At 50.6% G+C, this 21,984-nt stretch overlaps 1 protein-coding gene across 1 annotated transcript in view; it reads right to left on the bottom strand.

The window, feature by feature from the left end:
* Nucleotides 1–21,984, bottom strand: part of LOC142245717 (integrin alpha-M-like) — a 132,166-nt gene that overhangs the window by 83,786 nt on the left and 26,396 nt on the right. Inside the window, exons 3-6 of the mRNA XM_075318663.1 lie at nucleotides 13,382–13,485; nucleotides 11,575–11,645; nucleotides 11,248–11,362; nucleotides 11,002–11,123 (exon numbers count right to left, since the gene is read on the bottom strand). Of these exons, the coding sequence (XP_075174778.1) occupies nucleotides 11,002–11,123; nucleotides 11,248–11,362; nucleotides 11,575–11,645; nucleotides 13,382–13,485 (412 nt within the window). The remainder of the gene's footprint in view (nucleotides 1–11,001; nucleotides 11,124–11,247; nucleotides 11,363–11,574; nucleotides 11,646–13,381; nucleotides 13,486–21,984) is intronic.

The raw sequence follows: 21,984 nt of genomic DNA, 5'->3' as shown, positions 1-21,984 counted from the left end.
CCAACACTGGGAACGTGGAGAAGAGACCTGACCAGTATACACCAACACTGGGAACGTGGAGAAGAGACCTGACCAGTATACACCAACACTGGGAACGTGGAGAAGAGACCTGACCAGTATACACCAACACTGGGAACGTGGAGAAGAGACCTGACCAGTATACACCAACACTGGGGACGTGGAGAAGAGACCTGACCAGTATACACCAACACTGGGAACGTGGAGAAGAGACCTGACCAGTATACACCAACACTGTGAACATGGAGAAGAGACCTGACCAGTATACACCAACACTGGGAGTGTGGAGAAGAGACCTGACCAGTATACACCAACACTGGGAACATGGAGAAGAGACCTGACCAGTATACACCAACACTGGGAGTGTGGAGAAGAGACCTGACCAGTATACACCAACACTGGGAACATGGAGAAGAGACCTGACCAGTATACACCAACACAGGGAACATGGAGAAGAGACCTGACCAGTATACACCAACACTGGGAGTGTGGAGAAGAGACCTGACCAGTATACACCAACACTGGGAACATGGAGAAGAGACCTGACCAGTATACACCAACACTGGGAGTGTGGAGAAGAGACCTGACCAGTATACACCAACACTGGGAACATGGAGAAGAGACCTGACCAGTATATACCAACACTGGGAACGTGGAGAAGAGACCTGACCAGTATACACCAACACTGGGAATGTGGAGAAGAGACCTGACCAGTATACACCAACACTGGGAACATGGAGAAGAGACCCAACCAGTATACACCAACACTGGGAACGTGGAGAAGAGACCTGACCAGTATACACCAACACTGGGAACATGGAGAAGAATCCGGACCAGTATACACCAACACTGGGAGTGTGGAGAAGAGACCTGACCAGTATACACCAACACTGGGAACATGGAGAAGAGACCTGACCAGTATACACCAACACTGGGAACATGCAGAAGAGACCTGACCAGTATACACCAACACTGGGAGTGTTTAGAAGAGACCTGACCAGTATACACCAACACTGGGAACATGGAGAAGAGACCTGACCAGTATACACCAACACTGGGAACATGGAGAAGAGACCTGACCAGTATACACCAACACTGGGAACGTGGAGAAGAGACCTGACCAGTATACACCAACACTGGGAACGTGGAGAAGAGACCTGACCAGTATACACCAACACTGGGAACATGGAGAAGAATCCGGACCAGTATACACCAACACTGGGAACGTGGAGAAGAGACCTGACCAGTATACACCAACACTGGGAACGTGGAGAAGAGACCTGACCAGTATACACCAACACTGGGAACATGGAGAAGAGACCTGACCAGTATACACCAACACTGGGAACATGGAGAAGAGACCTGACCAGTATACACCAACACTGGGAACATGGAGAAGAGACCTGACCAGTATACACCAACACTGGGAACGTGGAGAAGAGACCTGACCAGTATACACCAACACTGGGAACGTGGAGAAGAGACCTGACCAGTATACACCAACACTGGGAACATGCAGAAGAGACCTGACCAGTATACACCAACACTGGGAACATGCAGAAGAGACCTGACCAGTATACACCAACACTGGGAACATGCAGAAGAGACCAGACCAGTATACACCAACACTGGGAACGTGGAGAAGAGACCTGACCAGTATACACCAACACTGGGAACATGGAGAAGAGACCTGACCAGTATACACCAACACTGGGAACGTGGAGAAGAGACCTGACCAGTATACACCAACACTGGGAATGTGGAGAAGAGACCTGACCAGTATACACCAACACTGGGAACATAGAGAAGAGACCCAACCAGTATACACCAACACTGGGAACGTGGAGAAGAGACCTGACCAGTATACACCAACACTGGGAACATGGAGAAGAATCCGGACCAGTATACACCAACACTGGGAGTGTGGAGAAGAGACCTGACCAGTATACACCAACACTGGGAACATGGAGAAGAGACCTGACCAGTATACACCAACACTGGGAACATGCAGAAGAGACCTGACCAGTATACACCAACACTGGGAGTGTTTAGAAGAGACCTGACCAGTATACACCAACACTGGGAACATGGAGAAGAGACCTGACCAGTATACACCAACACTGGGAACATGGAGAAGAGACCTGACCAGTATACACCAACACTGGGAACGTGGAGAAGAGACCTGACCAGTATACACCAACACTGGGAACGTGGAGAAGAGACCTGACCAGTATACACCAACACTGGGAACATGGAGAAGAATCCGGACCAGTATACACCAACACTGGGAACGTGGAGAAGAGACCTGACCAGTATACACCAACACTGGGAACGTGGAGAAGAGACCTGACCAGTATACACCAACACTGGGAACATGGAGAAGAGACCTGACCAGTATACACCAACACTGGGAACATGGAGAAGAGACCTGACCAGTATACACCAACACTGGGAACATGGAGAAGAGACCTGACCAGTATACACCAACACTGGGAACGTGGAGAAGAGACCTGACCAGTATACACCAACACTGGGAACGTGGAGAAGAGACCTGACCAGTATACACCAACACTGGGAACATGCAGAAGAGACCTGACCAGTATACACCAACACTGGGAACATGCAGAAGAGACCTGACCAGTATACACCAACACTGGGAACATGCAGAAGAGACCAGACCAGTATACACCAACACTGGGAACGTGGAGAAGAGACCTGACCAGTATACACCAACACTGGGAACATGGAGAAGAGACCTGACCAGTATACACCAACACTGGGAACGTGGAGAAGAGACCTGACCAGTATACACCAACACTGGGAATGTGGAGAAGAGACCTGACCAGTATACACCAACACTGGGAACATAGAGAAGAGACCCAACCAGTATACACCAACACTGGGAACGTGGAGAAGAGACCTGACCAGTATACACCAACACTGGGAACATGGAGAAGAATCCGGACCAGTATACACCAACACTGGGAGTGTGGAGAAGAGACCTGACCAGTATACACCAACACTGGGAACATGGAGAAGAGACCTGACCAGTATACACCAACACTGGGAACATGGAGAAGAGACCTGACCAGTATACACCAACACTGGGAACATGCAGAAGAGACCTGACCAGTATACACCAACACTGGGAACATGCAGAAGAGACCTGACCAGTATACACCAACACTGGGAACGTGGAGAAGAGACCTGACCAGTATACACCAACACTGGGAACGTGGAGAAGAGACCTGACCAGTATACACCAACACTGGGAACATGGAGAAGAATCCGGACCAGTATACACCAACACTGGGAACGTGGAGAAGAGACCTGACCAGTATACACCAACACTGGGAACGTGGAGAAGAGACCTGACCAGTATACACCAACACTGGGAACATGGAGAAGAGACCTGACCAGTATACACCAACACTGGGAACGTGGAGAAGAGACCTGATCAGTATACACCAACACTGGGAACATGGAGAAGAGACCTGACCAGTATACACCAACACTGGGAACATGGAGAAGAGACCTGACCAGTATACACCAACACTGGGAACATGGAGAAGAGACCTGACCAGTATACACCAACACTGGGAACATGGAGAAGAGACCTGACCAGTATACACCAACACTGGGAACATGGAGAAGAGACCTGACCAGTATACACCAACACTGGGAACGTGGAGAAGAGACCTGACCAGTATACACCAACACTGGGAACATGCAGAAGAGACCTGACCAGTATACACCAACACTGGGAACATGGAGAAGAGACCCAACCAGTATACACCAACACTGGGAACATGGAGAAGAATCCGGACCAGTATACACCAACACTGGGAGTGTGGAGAAGAGACCTGACCAGTATACACCAACACTGGGAACATGGAGAAGAGACCTGACCAGTATACACCAACACTGGGAACATGCAGAAGAGACCTGACCAGTATACACCAACACTGGGAACATGGAGAAGAGACCGGACCAGTATACACCAACACTGGGAACATGCAGAAGAGACCTGACCAGTATACACCAACACTGGGAACATGATGCAGAAGAGACCTGACCAGTATACACCAACACTGGGAACGTGGAGAAGAGACCTGACCAGTATACACCAACACTGGGAACGTGGAGAAGAGACCTGACCAGTATACACCAACACTCGGAACATGCAGAAGAGACCTGACCAGTATACACCAACACTGGGAACATGCAGAAGAGACCTGACCAGTATACACCAACACTGGGAACATGCAGAAGAGACCTGACCAGTATACACCAACACTGGGAACATGCAGAAGAGACCTGACCAGTATACACCAACACTGGGAACGTGGAGAAGAGACCTGACCAGTATACACCAACACTGGGAACGTGGAGAAGAGACCTGACCAGTATACACCAACACTGGGAACATGGAGAAGAGACCGGACCAGTATACACCAACACTGGGAACGTGGAGAAGAGACCTGACCAGTATACACCAACACTGGGAACGTGGAGAAGAGACCTGACCAGTATACACCAACACTGGGAACATGGAGAAGAGACCTGACCAGTATACACCAACACTGGGAACGTGGAGAAGAGACCTGACCAGTATACACCAACACTGGGAACATGGAGAAGAGACCTGACCAGTATACACCAACAATGGGAACGTGGAGAAGAGACCTGACCAGTATACACCAACACTGGGAACGTGGAGAAGAGACCTGACCAGTATACACCAACACTGGGAACGTGGAGAAGAGACCTGACCAGTATACACCAACACTGGGAACATGGAGAAGAGACATGACCAGTATACACCAACACTGGGAACATGGAGAAGAGACCTGACCAGTATACACCAACACTGGGAACATGGAGAAGAGACCTGACCAGTATACACCAACACTGGGAACATGGAGAAGAGACCTGACCAATATACACCAACACTGGGAACGTGGAGAAGAGCCCTGACCAGTATACACCAACACTGGGAACGTGGAGAAGAGACCTGACCAGTATACACCAACACTGGGAACATGGAGAAGAGACATGACCAGTATACACCAACACTGGGAACATGGAGAAGAGACCTGACCAGTATACACCAACACTGGGAACATGGAGAAGAGACCTGACCAGTATACACCAACACTGGGAACATGGAGAAGAGACCTGACCAATATACACCAACACTGGGAACGTGGAGAAGAGCCCTGACCAGTATACACCAACACTGGGAACGTGGAGAAGAGACCTGACCAGTATACACCAACACTGGGAACGTGGAGAAGAGACCTGACCAGTATACACCAACACTGGGAACGTGGAGAAGAGACCTGGCCAGTATACACCAACACTGGGAACATGGAGAAGAGACCTGACCAGTATACACCAACACTGGGAACGTGGAGAAGAGACCTGACCAGTATACACCAACACTGGGAACGTGGAGAAGAGACCTGACCAGTATACACCAACACTGGGAACGTGGGGAAGAGACCTGACCAGTATACACCTACACTGGGAACGTGGAGAAGAGACCTGACCAGTATACACCAACACTGGGAACATGGAGAAGAGATCTGACCAGCATACACCAACACTGGGAACATGGAGAAGAGACCTGACCAGTATACACCGACACTGGGAACATGGAGAAGAGACCTGACCAGTATACACCAACACTGGGAACGTGGAGAAGAGACCTGACCAGTATACACCAACACTGGGAACGTGGAGAAGAGACCTGATCAGTATACACCAACACTGGGAACATGGAGAAGAGACCTGACCAGTATACACCAACACTGGGAACATGCAGAAGAGACCTGACCAGTATACACCAACACTGGGAACATGGAGAAGAGACCTGACCAGTATACACCAACACTGGGGACATGGAGAAGAGACCTGACCAGTATACACCAACACTGGGAACGTGGAGAAGAGACCTGACCAGTATACACCAACACTGGGAACGTGGAGAAGAGACCTGACCAGTATACACCAACACTGGGAACGTGGAGAAGAGACCTGACCAGTATACACCGACACTGGGAACATGGAGAAGAGACCTGACCAGTATACACCAACACTGGGAACGTGGAGAAGAGACCTGACCAGTATACACCAACACTGGGAACGTGGAGAAGAGACCTGACCAGTATACACCAACACTGGGAACATGGAGAAGAGACCTGACCAGTATACACCAACACTGGGAACATGCAGAAGAGACCTGACCAGTATACACCAACACTGGGAACATGGAGAAGAGACCTGACCAGTGTACACCAACACTGGGAACGTGGAGTAGAGACCTGACCAGTATACACCAACACTGGGAACATGCAGAAGAGACCTGACCAGTATACACCAACACTGGGAACATGGAGAAGAGACCTGACCAGTATACACCAACACTGGGGACATGGAGAAGAGACCTGACCAGTATACACCAACACTGGGAACGTGGAGAAGAGACCTGACCAGTATACACCAACACTGGGAACATGGAGAAGAGACCTGACCAGTATACACCAACACTGGGAACGTGGAGAAGATACCTGACCAGTATACACCAACACTGGGAACATGGAGAAGAGACCTGACCAGTATACACCAACACTGGGAACATGGAGAAGAGACCTGACCAGTATACACCAACACTGGGAACGTGGAGAAGAGACTTGTTGTCACGCTGTACAAAGGGCTAGTAAGACATAGTACAGCGTAATCCCCACTAGGTGGCAGCAGAGTAGTGAAGCAGAGACAAAGAAACACTGTAACGGAAAGGCAGCTGAAGTACAGCAGAGTAACTTCAGCAGGCAGTTAACAGGCAAGCCACCAGGGGGCAATAGAGTAGTCAAACAGTCAGGGTCTAGCCAGGCAAGTCGAGTCACTGCAGAGGGAGGATCAATATCAAAGTCAGAAAACAGAACCGAGTCAGAAGTCGGGAGATCAGGAATGCAGAGGGAAACACAAACAACAGACAGGAGTGGGAAGTCAGGGACCGGGACAGGCAGACGAACAGGGGAGGGTACAAGTCAGGACACAGTAGCAGGGAGGCAGGACAGATCGGGAACACTCACCAGAGCCAGTATACACGCTGCAAGGCAGAAATATCACTGGCACTGACCCATAGGGAGAGAGGCAATATATAGCGTCCTGGGATCCAGAACGAGGCAAAGGAAGTTAACCCCTGACATGACCAGGTCAGAGCTGGGTGTAACTGTGGCGCCCCTGACCTGGTCAGGCACCACTGAGTACTGCACCCATGCTGGGGACAGTGCAACACAGGTAATCCAGAAGGCTGACCGAGGTGTGACTACACAGGCGCATAGTGATCAGGTCTCACACATGTACCTTTGAGAGGACCCCTGGGGATCCCAGGAGGGGGCGAAGCCGGTGCGAAGCCTCCATCTCCACTCAAGGGGTGTGGTAGAGAGCCTGGTTGCTAGGTGGCGTAGGCAAGAACAGGAGAGGAGGGAACAGTGAGCCGGTTTAGTGTGCAGCTCAGGGAAAGCAGACGTGAGGAGCAGACCCTGGAGCTGTTGCAGTCTAACAGCGTCCGCGCAGTGACTACCGACGGGGGAGAACGGTCACCTGGCATTGCTGCCCGAAATCCACACACAGCTAAAGAAAGAGCAACGGAGTGGAAAGTAAGGAGACTGTCAGGGTGGTACCAGGCCCGCAGGGGTAACAGGTCCCAGTGCAGGGATAGATTCACCTTTCCCTTGCCAAACCTGCTTGAGGGGGCACTTTACACCCCCAAGACAACACCACAGAGTCCGCAGCCACGTAGCAAAACGAGGGCCCATAGTTCACAGGAGGCAAGCAGCCGGAGTGACCTGGTCCAGGCTACAAGCAAACGGGCCGAAACGAGGGGAGCAGCAACTTCCCTGGGTGACCCCCATAGGGACTAAAAGTCGGGGTTACCACAAACCACAGAAGGGCTAAGGAAGGCGAGTCAGTAGCCACCCTCACAAGTCAGCCTGAAGGACGCCTGGTTCCAGCCTGGTTCATCCCAGCTACGCCCGGGTTACTCACCCTGCCATCAACAGTGAGTAAAACCCCTGAAAGACATTCTGCTTGTGTTGAGTTATTCTGCGCCTTGTGGTTCCACACACTTACACAGGGCCCTGGGGCTTGCCTCACTCTCAGGAGGCTATTACAACCGACTGCACCCACCATCAGCCCCAGGCATCCCTTAACCTGCAGTGGCGGTCCCCACTGACCGCAATTCTGAGAGTGGCGTCACGACAATCCTAAGTAGAAGATCTCCTACCTGTGACAAGATCCAGCTGCGTGGAGTCCCTGAAGGTAATGCACCGACACAACACTGGAGGGGCTTCACATAACCACAGCAGGGAAAAGCTGGCCTGGACTTGTCCAGCATACACCAACACTGGGAAAGTAAAGACGAGACCTGACCAGTCTCAGCAGTGCTGTTGCAGACTTGTTCAGGCGTTGGTATCATCAGAGTCTCAGCAGTGCTGTTGCAGACTTGTTCAGGCGTTGGTATCATCAGAGTTTCAGCAGTGCTGTTGAAGACTTGTTCAGGCGTTGGTATCCTCAGAGTCTCACCAGTACTGCCACAGACTTGATCAGGAGGTGGTATCATCAGAGTCTCAGCAGTGCTGCTGCAGACTTGATCAGGAGGTGGTATAATCAGTGTCTCAGCAGTGCTGCCACAGACTTGATCAGGAGGTGGTATAATCAGTGTCTCAGCAGTGCTGCCACAGACTTGATCAGGAGGTGGTATCATCAGAGTCTCAGCAGTGCTGCCACAGACTTGATCAGGCGGTGGTATCATCAGAGTCTCAGCAGTGCTGCCACAGACTTGACCAGGAGGTGGTATCATCAGAGTCTCAGCAGTGCTGCCACAGACTTGATCAGGAGGTGGTATAATCAGTGTCTCAGCAGTGCTGCCACAGACTTGATCAGGAGGTGGTATCATCAGTGTCTCAGCAGTGCTGCCACAGACTTGATCAGGAGGTGGTATCATCAGTGTCTCAGCAGTGCTGCCACAGACTTGATCAGGCGGTGGTATCATCAGAGTCTCAGCAGTGCTGCCACAGACTTGATCAGGCGGTGGTATCATCAGTGTCTCAGCAGTGCTGCCACAGACTTGATCAGGAGGTGGTATAATCAGTGTCTCAGCAGTGCTGCCACAGACTTGATCAGGAGGTGGTATAATCAGTGTCTCAGCAGTGCTGCCACAGACTTGATCAGGAGGTGGTATCATCAGAGTCTCAGCAGTGCTGCTGCAGACTTGATGAGGAGGTGGTATAATCAGTGTCTCAGCAGTGCTGCCACAGACTTGATCAGGAGGTGGTATAATCAGTGTCTCAGCAGTGCTGCTGCAGACTTGATCAGGAGGTGGTATCATCAGAGTCTCAGCAGTGCTGCTGCAGACTTGATCAGGAGGTGGTATCATCAGTGTCTCAGCAGTGCTGCCACAGACTTGATCAGGAGGTGGTATCATCAGAGTCTCAGCAGTGCTGCCACAGACTTGATCAGGAGGTGGTATAATCAGTGTCTCAGCAGTGCTGCCACAGACTTGATCAGGAGGTGGTATAATCAGTGTCTCAGCAGTGCTGCCACAGACTTGATCAGGAGGTGGTATAATCAGTGTCTCAGCAGTGCTGCCACAGACTTGATCAGGAGGTGGTATCATCAGTGTCTCAGCAGTGCTGCCACAGACTTGATCAGGAGGTGGTATAATCAGTGTCTCAGCAGTGCTGCCACAGACTTGATCAGGAGGTGGTATCATCAGAGTCTCAGCAGTGCTGCCACAGACTTGATCAGGAGGTGGTATAATCAGTGTCTCAGCAGTGCTGCTGCAGACTTGATCAGGAGGTGGTATAATCAGTGTCTCAGCAGTGCTGCCACAGACTTGATCAGGAGGTGGTATAATCAGTGTCTCAGCAGTGCTGCCACAGACTTGATCAGGAGGTGGTATAATCAGTGTCTCAGCAGTGCTGATGCAGACTTGATCAGGAGGTGGTATCATCAGTGTCTCAGCAGTGCTGCCACAGACTTGATCAGGAGGTGGTATCATCAGAGTCTCACCAGTACTGCCACAGACTTGATCAGGAGGTGGTATAATCAGTGTCTCAGCAGTGCTGCCACAGACTTGATCAGGAGGTGGTATCATCAGAGTCTCAGCAGTGCTGCTGCAGACTTGATCAGGAGGTGGTATAATCAGTGTCTCAGCAGTGCTGCCACAGACTTGATCAGGAGGTGGTACCATCAGAGTCTCACCAGTACTGCCACAGCCTCAAGCTCTGGAACTTCAACCAATCAGATCTCAGCAGAGACTAAAGCCTGCTTTACACGTTGCAATTTTGCATATGATATCGTATGCAATTTGCAGCGCCCCCATCGTATGTGTGGCACGTTCAATTTATTGAACGTGCCGCACAAACGATTAACCCCCGTCACACGTACTTACCCGTCCATACGACCTCGCTGTGGGCGGCGAACGTCCACTTCCTGGAGTGGGAGGGACGTTCGGCGTCACATCAACGTCACGTGGCAGCCGGCCAATAGAAGCGGAGGGGCGGAGATGAGCGGGACGTAAACATCCCACCCACCTCCTTCCTTCCGCATTGCTGGCCGGGAGCCGCAGGACGCAGGTAAGATCTGTTCATCGTTCCCGGGGTGTCACACACTGCGATGTGCGCTACCCCGGGAACGATGAACAATCTGACGTTCAATTCTAGAGAAATGAACGACGTGCGTGCGATGAACGTTTTACCGTTCAATCGCAAGTACCTGTCACACGCTGCAATGTACCTTACAATGCCGGATGTGCGGCACTTACGACGTGACCCCGCCGACACATCGTAGGATATATTGTACCGTGTAAAGCGGGCTTAAGGCATTTTCTTCACGTTTTGTGATCTCCTGATCCTGTGGTTTTTGGTCGCCCCCGCTTAGCCGCATTCCCGCCTTGTGAGCACAGTTTATTACCTCTGTATCTGTCTCGTTCAGTGATGAGATAACCTTCCTCACAAAAGTCATCATTGTGATGAAGTTGTGTATTTCCACACTACCGGAACCATCGATGACGAAAACCACACCCAGACCGCACTCTGAAAAAAAACAATAAGGTGTGATGAGGCTGGGGTGGGGTGGGGTGGTCCCGAGCCACAGCTCTGCATCAGTCTATGCACACTGTGTGACAAACGGGCCCCGTACTGGGCACACAGGACTTACCTGGTGGAGGCGCTGACAGGTTGCCCTCTACCCTCAGGCTTTGATCTAACTGGTAGCAGCGTCCATTGACATAGATGTCCTGTCCACAGGATCTCTGCAGGGTCGGGCCGCACGCCTGTCAGACATATGAGTGATATTAGCGGTCTGCAGTTTGGAGACTTTTCACCTCACATTTCATCACCCCACCCAGGGTCTTATAGTGCTGAGAAGAGATCCTCCTGGATGGGGATCTTCTACAAGGACTAGCATCTTGATTATGTGAGTGGACCATCATGAGGAAGATTAAGATTCGAGACAAAGACAACAGAAAGGAGACATTACACGTACCAGTAACTGACCAGGATTCTCCCGACTTGCCAGGGAAAGTCCAAGTGATATATTGATGTCATCCTCTGCTGCTGTAAACCAAACACATAAAGGACAATGAGTGACGAGGCCACGTATGAGACCATGAATGAGAAGACCCTGCCTGATACCACAGCGAAGAGAGAGAAATCAGGACGTGTGTCATCATCTGATCCATAGAGTCGCCAACAAACATGGAGGCCACGTGTGAGACCATGAATGAGAAGACCCTGCCTGATACCACAGCGAAGAGAGAGAAATCAGGATGTGTGTCATCATCCGATCCATAGAGTCGCCAACAAACATGGAGGCCACGTGTGAGACCATGAATGAGAAGACCCTGCCTGATACCACAGCGAAGAGAGAGAAATCAGGATGTGTGTCATCATCCGATCCATAGAGTCGCCAACAAACATGGAGGCCACGTGTGAGACCATGAATGAGAAGACCCTGCCTGATACCACAGCGAAAAGAAAGAAATCAGGACGTGTGTCATCATCTGATCCATAGAGTCGCCAACAAACATGGAGGCCACGTATGAGACCATGAATGAGAATACACTGCCTGATACCACAGCGAAGAGAGAGAAATCAGGACATGTGTCATCATCTGATCCATAGTCGCCAACAAACATGGAGGCCACGTGTGAGACCATGAATGAGAAGACCCTGCCTGATACCACAGCGAAAAGAAAGAAATCAGGACGTGTGTCATCATCTGATCCATAGAGTCGCCAACAAACATGGAGGCCACGTGTGAGACCATGAATGAGAAGACCCTGCCTGATACCACAGCGAAGAGAGAGAAATCAGGACGTGTGTCATCATCCGATCCATAGAGTCACCAACAAACATGGAGGCCACGTGTGAGACCATGAATGAGAAGACCCTGCCTGATACCACATAGAAGAGAGAGAAATCAGGACGTGTGTCATCATCTGATCCATAGAGTCGCCAACAAACATGGAGGCCACGTGTGAGACCATGAATGAGAAGACCCTGCCTGATACCACATAGAAGAGAGAGAAATCAGGATGTGTGTCATCATCTGATCCATAGAGTCACCAACGAACATGGAGGCCACGTATGAGACCATGAATGAGAATACACTGCCTGATACCACATAGAAGAGAGAGAAATCAGGATGTGTGTCATCATCCGATCCATAGAGTCACCAACGAACATGGAGGCCACGTATGAGAATCTATGAAGCACAATCTATGCAGCCTGGCAAGATCTATGAGGCTGGAGGATGATCTGTAAGGCCCAAGGACAATCTATAAAGCCGGAGGACAATCCATGAGGCCGGAGGATTATCTGTAAGGCCCAAGGACAATCTATAAAGCCGGAGGACAATCCATGAGGCCAGAGGACAATCTATGAGACCCAAGGACAATCTAGGAAGCCGGAGGACAATCCATGAGGCCGGAGGATGATCTATGAGACCAGAGGACAATCTTTGAGGCCGATCTAGGAAACTGGAGAACGATTTATGAGGACAAAGGACTATCTGTGAGGCCGGAGGACGATCTGTAAGGCAGGAGAATGATCTAGGAGGCCAGAGGATGATTTATAAGTTCAGATGGCAATCTATCACGCTGGAGGACGATCTATGAGGTCAGATGACAATCTGTGAGGCCAGAGGACAGTCTGTAAGGCCAGAGGAAGATCTATGAAGCCAGAAGATAATCTATAAGGCCAGAGGATAAACTGTGAGTCTGGAGGACGGTCCATGACGCTGAAAGATGATCTATTTGGCCAGAGGAGGATCTGCCTTGAGTTATTCTTACCAGGGATAGTGATGGGAGAACAACGACTGGTCCCCGGATTGCAGTTATACAGCCGACCGGTATTATTAGTCGCCACAGGATAGCGGGGGGCGCTGACGATCACCCTGTAATGACACATCAAGTGGTTAGTCAGACACCCCGCTAAGACTGAAGTCACAGCGACTATGGAAAGGCCGCATCCCCTCCCCATACTTCACCTCTCATTGTCTCCGCACAAACTGCAAAACAACTTTTATGAATTTTCAATGTTAAGGGGAAAATTTCTAGAAAGTGATGGACATTCAGCAAATTCTGAGAGCCAGGATGTGAGATGCAGTAATGTCGCCCGCTCCTGCCCCACAACACCGAAGACCACATAGAAAACAGTGAATACAGCTCTAAGCTGCTATTCACATCATTTCTCACCAGATGTCGGTAACAACCCATCCAATCCACACAGGCAAAGACATCAAACCATAGATGTCCATAAATGATGTGTAATAATAATGAGAAATGATACAGGGAAAAGTATTGAACACGTTACTGAAATGTATTTAATACTTGGTACATTCTCCTTTTTTGTTGATGAAGCTTCCAGACACCTCCTGTATGGAGTAACTAGTCGCCTGCATTGCTCAGGTGGATTTTGGCCCATTCTTCCGCACACACACTCCTCACATCCTGTATGGAGACACTAGTCACCTGCATTGCTCAGGTGGATTTGGCCCATTCTTCCGCACACACTCCTCACATCCTGTATGGAGACACTAGTCACCTGCATTGCTCAGGTGGATTTTGGCCATTCTTCTGCACACACTCCTCACATCCTGTATGGAGACACTAGTCTCCTGCATTGCTCAGGTGGATTTTGCCCATTCTTCCGCACACACTCCTCACATCCTGTATGGAGACACTAGTCCCCTGCATTGCTCAGGTGGATTTTGGCCCATTCTTCTGCACACACTCCTCACATCCTGTATGGAGACACTAGTCGCCTGCATTGCTCAGGTGGATTTGGCCCATTCTTCCGCACACACTCCTCACATCCTGTATGGAGACACTAGTCTCCTGCATTGCTCAGGTGGATTTTGTCCATTCTTCCGCACACACTCCTCACATCCTGTATGGAGACACTAGTCGCCTGCATTGCTCAGGTGGATTTTGTCCATTCTTCCGCACACACTCCTCACATCCTGTATGGAGACACTAGTCTCCTGCATTGCTCAGGTGGATTTTGGTCCATTCTTCCGCACACACTCCTCACATCCTGTATGGAGACACTAGTCGCCTGCATTGCTCAGGTGGATTTTGGTCCATTCTTCCGCACACACTCCTCACATCCTGTATGGAGACACTAGTCTCCTGCATTGCTCAGGTGGATTTTGGCCCATTCTTCCGCACACACTCCTCACATCCTGTATGGAGACACTAGTCACCTGCATTGCTCAGGTGGATTTTGGTCCATTCTTCCGCACACACTCCTCACATCCTGTATGGAGACACTAGTCTCCTGCATTGCTCAGGTGGATTTTGGCCCATTCTTCCGCACACACTCCTCACATCCTGTATGGAGACACTAGTCGCCTGCATTGCTCAGGTGGATTTTGGCCCATTCTTCCACACACACTCCTCACATCCTGTATGGAGACACTAGTCACCTGCATTGCTCAGGTGGATTTTGGCCCATTCTTCCACACACACTCCTCACATCCTGTATGGAGACACTAGTCCCCTGCATTGCTCAGGTGGATTTTGGCCCATTCTTCCGCACACACTCCTCACATCCTGTATGGAGACACTAGTGGCCTGCATTGCTCAGGTGGATTTTGGCCCATTCTTCCGCACACACTCCTCACATCCTGTATGGAGACACTAGTCTCCTGCATTGCTCAGGTGGATTTTGGCCCATTCTTCCGCACACACTCCTCACATCCTGTATGGAGACACTAGTCGCCTGCATTGCTCAGGTGGATTTTGGTCCATTCTTCCGCACACACACTCCTCACATCCTGTATGGAGACACTAGTCCCTGCATTGCTCAGGTGGATTTTGGTCCATTCCTCCGCACACACTCCTCACATCCTGTATGGAGACACTAGTCACCTGCATTGCTCAGGTGGATTTTGGTCCATTCTTCCGCACACATTCCTCACATCCTGTATGGAGACACTAGTCACCTGCATTGCTCAGGTGGATTTTGGCCCATTCTTCCGCACACACTCCTCACATCCTGTATGGAGACACTAGTCGCCTGCATTGCTCAGGTGGATTTTGGTCCATTCTTCCGCACACACTCCTCACATCCTGTATGGAGTCACTAGTTGCCTGCATTGCTCAGGTAGATTTTGGTCCATTCTTCCGCACACACTCCTCACATCCTGTATGGAGACACTAGTCGCCTGCATTGCTCAGGTGGATTTTGGCCCATTCTTCCGCACACACTCCTCAGATCCTGTATGGAGACACTAGTCATCTGCATTGCTCAGGTGGATTTTGGCCCATTCTTCCGCACACACTCCTCACATCCTGTATGGAGACACTAGTCTCCTGCATTGCTCAGGTGGATTTTGGCCCATTCTTCCGCACACACTCCTCACATCCTGTATGGAGACACTAGTCGCCTGCATTGCTCAGGTGGATTTTGGCCCATTCTTCCGCACACACTCCTCACATCCTGTATGGAGACACTAGTCTCCTGCATTGCTCAGGTGGATTTTGGCCCATTCTTCCGCACACACTCCTCAAATCCTGTATGGAGACACTAGTCGCCTGCATTGCTCAGGTGGATTTTGGCCCATTCTTCCACACACACTCCTCACATCCTGTATGGAGACACTAGTCACCTGCATTGCTCAGGTGGATTTTGGCCCATTCTTCCACACACACTCCTCACATCCTGTATGGAGACACTAGTCTCCTGCATTGCTCAGGTGGATTTTGGCCCATTCTTCCGCACACACTCCTCACATCCTGTATGGAGACACTAGTCGCCTGCATTGCTCAGGTGGATTTTGGTCCATTCTTCCGCACACACACTCCTCACATCCTGTATGGAGACACTAGTCCCTGCATTGCTCAGGTGGATTTTGGTCCATTCCTCCGCACACACTCCTCACATCCTGTATGGAGACACTAGTCACCTGCATTGCTCAGGTGGATTTTGGTCCATTCTTCCGCACACACTCCTCACATCCTGTATGGAGACACTAGTCGCCTGCATTGCTCAGGTGGATTTTGGTCCATTCTTCCGCACACACTCCTCACATCCTGTATGGAGACACTAGTCGCCTGCATTGCTCAGGTGGATTTTGGTCCATTCTTCCGCACACACTCCTCACATCCTGTATGGAGTCACTAGTTGCCTGCATTGCTCAGGTAGATTTTGGTCCATTCTTCCGCACACACTCCTCACATCCTGTATGGAGACACTAGTCGCCTGCATTGCTCAGGTGGATTTTGGTCCATTCTTCCGCACACACTCCTCACATCCTGTATGGAGACACTAGTCTCCTGCATTGCTCAGGTGGATTTTGGTCCATTCTTCCGCACACACTCCTCACATCCTGTATGGAGACACTAGTCGCCTGCATTGCTCAGGTGGATTTTGGTCCATTCTTCCGCACACACTCCTCAGATCCTGTATGGAGACACTAGTCATCTGCATTGCTCAGGTGGATTTTGGCCCATTCTTCCGCACACACTCCTCACATCCTGTATGGAGTCACTAGTTGCCTGCATTGCTCAGGTGGATTTTGGCCCATTCTTCCGCACACACTCCTCACATCCTGTATGGAGACACTAGTCGCCTGCATTGCTCAGGTGGATTTTGGTCCATTCTTCCGCACACACTCCTCACATCCAGTATGGAGACACTAGTCGCCTGCATTGCTCAGGTGGATTTTGGCCCATTCCTCCACACACACTCCTCATATCCTGTATGGAGACACTAGTCACCTGCATTGCTCAGGTGGATTTTGGTCCATTCTTCCGCACACACTCCTCACATCCTGTATGGAGTCACTAGTTGCCTGCATTGCTCAGGTAGATTTTGGTCCATTCTTCCGCACACACTCCTCACATCCTGTATGGAGACACTAGTCGCCTGCATTGCTCAGGTGGATTTTGGTCCATTCTTCCGCACACACTCCTCACATCCTGTATGGAGACACTAGTCGCCTGCATTGCTCAGGTGGATTTTGGCCCATTCTTCCGCACACACTCCTCAGATCCTGTATGGAGACACTAGTCGCCTGCATTGCTCAGGTGGATTTTGGCCCATTCTTCCACACACACTCCTCACATCCTGTATGGAGACACTGGTCACCTGCATTGCTCAGGTGGATTTTGGCCCATTCTTCCGCACACACTCCTCACATCCTGTATGGAGACACTAGTCGCCTGCATTGCTCAGGTGGATTTTGGCCCATTCCTCCACACACACTCCTCACATCCTGTATGGAGACTGTTGTGAATGTTGGTTATGTTTTGGCTGCTGGGAGGCTCCCTCTGGTGGCCAGGAAAGGTTTGGACAGAGATCAGGTGTGTTGTGCAGTGGGTGTTTCCTTTCCTAACTCTCTGCTTATTTAAGTCCTGGTCTGATTGCAGGCTGTTGTCGGATGTCAGTAGTATTTGTATCTCTAGCCTGCTTAATCCTGCTCTACACCACATCTTCCCCAGATAAGTGCTTGCTCTTTATTTATTGTCTGGTTCTTTTGTTTATCTGGGTTTGTCATTTGTTGTGGTTGGTTTCAGTTTATTTCCTTCCAGGGATTTCCCCCCTCAGTGGATTGTTGAGGAACTGCCTGCAGTTCTGTGTGGAGTATTGCTCCTTTGGGTCCATGTGTTTATGGCTTGTTGAATTTGTTATAATTCTTGTTTTCTGTTCATTGGTATGACAAGGGCACCTGGTATAGGACGGAGTTCAGATCGAGCGATCTGAGGGCCTTTTTGTACTATCAGGAAGTTGGTATTTTGCAGGGTTTTTCTCTGGCAACCATCAGTGCCTTTCCTGTCCTTTCCTATTTTAGTCAGCGGGGGCCTCACCTTTTGCTAATCCTGTCATCTACCTGTGTATTGTGTTTTTCCTATATCACCGCAGTCTTTGAATGTGGGGGGCTTGCTATTCTTGTCTATTTTCTGAGGCAGAGAGTTATTCATCTTTCCTACCTTTAGGATAGTTAGTTCTCCGGCTGGGTTCGCGGTGCACAGGATGTTAGTTCACCCCTCGGCTACTTCTAGTTGTGTTGGTTAGTAAGGGGATGGCGGCCAGATTAGTTGCCAATGCTCTTGTCACCTTTTTACCAATGATTTGTGGTGGTCTTCCATGGTTCCGGATCATAACAGGAGACATTAGTCGCCAGCATTGCTCAGGTGGATTTTGGCCCATTCTTCCACACATTCTCCTCACATCCTGTATGGAGACACTGGTCACCTGCATTGCTCAGGTGGATTTTGGTCCATTCTTCCGCACACACTCCTCACATCCTGTATGGAGACACTAGTCGCCTGCATTGCTCAGGTGGATTTTGGCCCATTCTTCCGCACACACTCCTCACATCCTGTATGGAGACACTAGTCGCCTGCATTGCTCAGGTGGATTTTGGTCCATTCTTCCGCACACACTCCTCACATCCTGTATGGAGACACTAGTCGCGTGCATTGCTCAGGTGGATTTTGGCCCATTCTTCCGCACACACTCCTCACATCCTGTATGGAGACACTAGTCACCTGCATTGCTCAGGTGGATTTTGGCCCATTCTTCCGCACACACTCCTCACATCCTGTATGGAGACACTAGTCCCCTGCATTGCTCAGGTGGATTTTGGCCCATTCTTCCGCACACACTCCTCACATCCTGTATGGAGACACTAGTCGCCTGCATTGCTCAGGTGGATTTTGGCCCATTCTTCCGCACACACGCCTCACATCCTGTATGGAGACACTAGTCGCCTGCATTGCTCAGGTGGATTTTGGCCCATTCTTCCGCACACACTCCTCACATCCTGTATGGAGACACTAGTCCCCTGCATTGCTCAGGTGGATTTTGGCCCATTCTTCCGCACACACGCCTCACATCCTGTATGGAGACACTAGTCGCCTGCATTGCTCAGGTGGATTTTGCCCATTCTTCCGCACACACTCCTCACATCCTGTATGGAGACACTAGTCGCCTGCATTGCTCAGGTGGATTTTGGTCCATTCTTCCGCACACACGCCTCACATCCTGTATGGAGACACTAGTCGCCTGCATTGCTCAGGTGGATTTTGGCCCATTCTTCCGCACACACTCCTCACATCCTGTATGGAGACACTAGTCGCCTGAATTGCTCAGGTGGATTTTGGCCCATTCTTCCGCACACACTCCTCACATCCTGTATGGAGACACTAGTCGCCTGCATTGCTCAGGTGGATTTTGGCCCATTCTTCCGCACACACGCCTCACATCCTGTATGGAGACACTAGTCGCCTGCATTGCTCAGGTGGATTTTGGCCCATTCTTCCGCACACACTCCTCACATCCTGTATGGAGACACTAGTCCCCTGCATTGCTCAGGTGGATTTTGGTCCATTCTTCCGCACACACTCCTCACATCCTGTATGGAGACACTAGTACCCTGCATTGCTCAGGTGGATTTTGGCCCATTCTTCCGCACACACTCCTCACATCCTGTATGGAGACACTAGTCGCCTGCATTGCTCAGGTGGATTTTGGCCCATTCTTCCGCACACACGCCTCACATCCTGTATGGAGACACTAGTCGCCTGCATTGCTCAGGTGGATTTTGGCCCATTCTTCCGCACACACTCCTCACATCCTGTATGGAGACACTAGTCCCCTGCATTGCTCAGGTGGATTTTGGCCCATTCTTCCGCACACACGCCACACATCCTGTATGGAGACACTAGTCGCCTGCATTGCTCAGGTGGATTTTGGCCCATTCTTCCGCACACACTCCTCACATCCTGTATGGAGACACTAGTCGCCTGCATTGCTCAGGTGGATTTTGCCCATTCTTCCGCACACACTCCTCACATCCTGTATGGAGACACTAGTCCCCTGCATTGCTCAGGTGGATTTTGGTCCATTCTTCCGCACACACTCCTCACATCCTGTATGGAGACACTAGTCCCCTGCATTGCTCAGGTGGATTTTGGCCCATTCTTCCGCACACACTCCTCACATCCTGTATGGAGACACTAGTCACCTGCATTGCTCAGGTGGATTTTGGCCCATTCTTCCGCACACACTCCTCACATCCTCTATGGAGACACTAGTCCCCTGCATTGCTCAGGTGGATTTTGGGCCATTCTTCCGCACACACTCCTCACATCCTGTATGGAGACACTAGTCGCCTGTATTGCTCAGGTGGATTTTGGCCCATTCTTCCGCACACACTCCTCACATCCTGTATGGAGACACTAGTCGCCTGCATTGCTCAGGTGGATTTTGGTCCATTCTTCCGCACACACGCCTCACATCCTGTATGGAGACACTAGTCGCCTGCATTGCTCAGGTGGATTTTGGCCCATTCTTCCGCACACACTCCTCACATCCTATATGGAGACACTAGTCCCCTGCATTGCTCAGGTGGATTTTGGCCCATTCTTCCGCACACACTCCTCACATCCTGTATGGAGACACTAGTCGCCTGCATTGCTCAGGTGGATTTTGGCCCATTCTTCCGCACACACTCCTCACATCCTGTATGGAGACACTAGTCACCTGCATTGCTCAGGTGGATTTTGGCCCATTCTTCCACACACACACTCCTCACATCCTGTATGGAGACACTAGTCGCCTGCATTGCTCAGGTGGATTTTGGCCCATTCTTCCGCACACACTCCTCACATCCTGTATGGAGACACTAGTCGCCTGCATTGCTCAGGTGGATTTTGGCCCATTCTTCCGCACACACGCCTCACATCCTGTATGGAGACACTAGTCGCCTGCATTGCTCAGGTGGATTTTGGTCCATTCTTCCGCACACACTCCTCACATCCTGTATGGAGACACTAGTCGCCTGCATTGCTCAGGTGGATTTTGGCCCATTCTTCCGCACACACTCCTCACATCCTGTATGGAGACACTAGTCGCCTGCATTGCTCAGGTGGATTTTGGCCCATTCTTCCGCACACACTCCTCACATCCTGTATGGAGACACTAGTCACCTGCATTGCTCAGGTGGATTTTGGCCCATTCTTCCGCACACACTCCTCACATCCTGTATGGAGACACTAGTCCCCTGCATTGCTCAGGTGGATTTTGGCCCATTCTTCCGCACACACTCCTCACATCCTGTATGGAGACACTAGTCGCCTGCATTGCTCAGGTGGATTTTGGCCCATTCTTCCGCACACACGCCTCACATCCTGTTTGGAGACACTAGTCGCCTGCATTGCTCAGGTGGATTTTGGCCCATTCTTCCGCACACACTCCTCACATCCTGTATGGAGACACTAGTCCCCTGCATTGCTCAGGTGGATTTTGGCCCATTCTTCCGCACACACGCCTCACATCCTGTATGGAGACACTAGTCGCCTGCATTGCTCAGGTGGATTTTGCCCATTCTTCCGCACACACTCCTCACATCCTGTATGGAGACACTAGTCCCCTGCATTGCTCA

This window comes from Anomaloglossus baeobatrachus, chromosome 7 (genome assembly GCF_048569485.1).
Source record: "Anomaloglossus baeobatrachus isolate aAnoBae1 chromosome 7, aAnoBae1.hap1, whole genome shotgun sequence".
Lineage (NCBI taxonomy): Eukaryota > Metazoa > Chordata > Amphibia > Anura > Aromobatidae > Anomaloglossus > Anomaloglossus baeobatrachus.
This window is presented reverse-complemented; position numbering and strand designations above follow the sequence as displayed.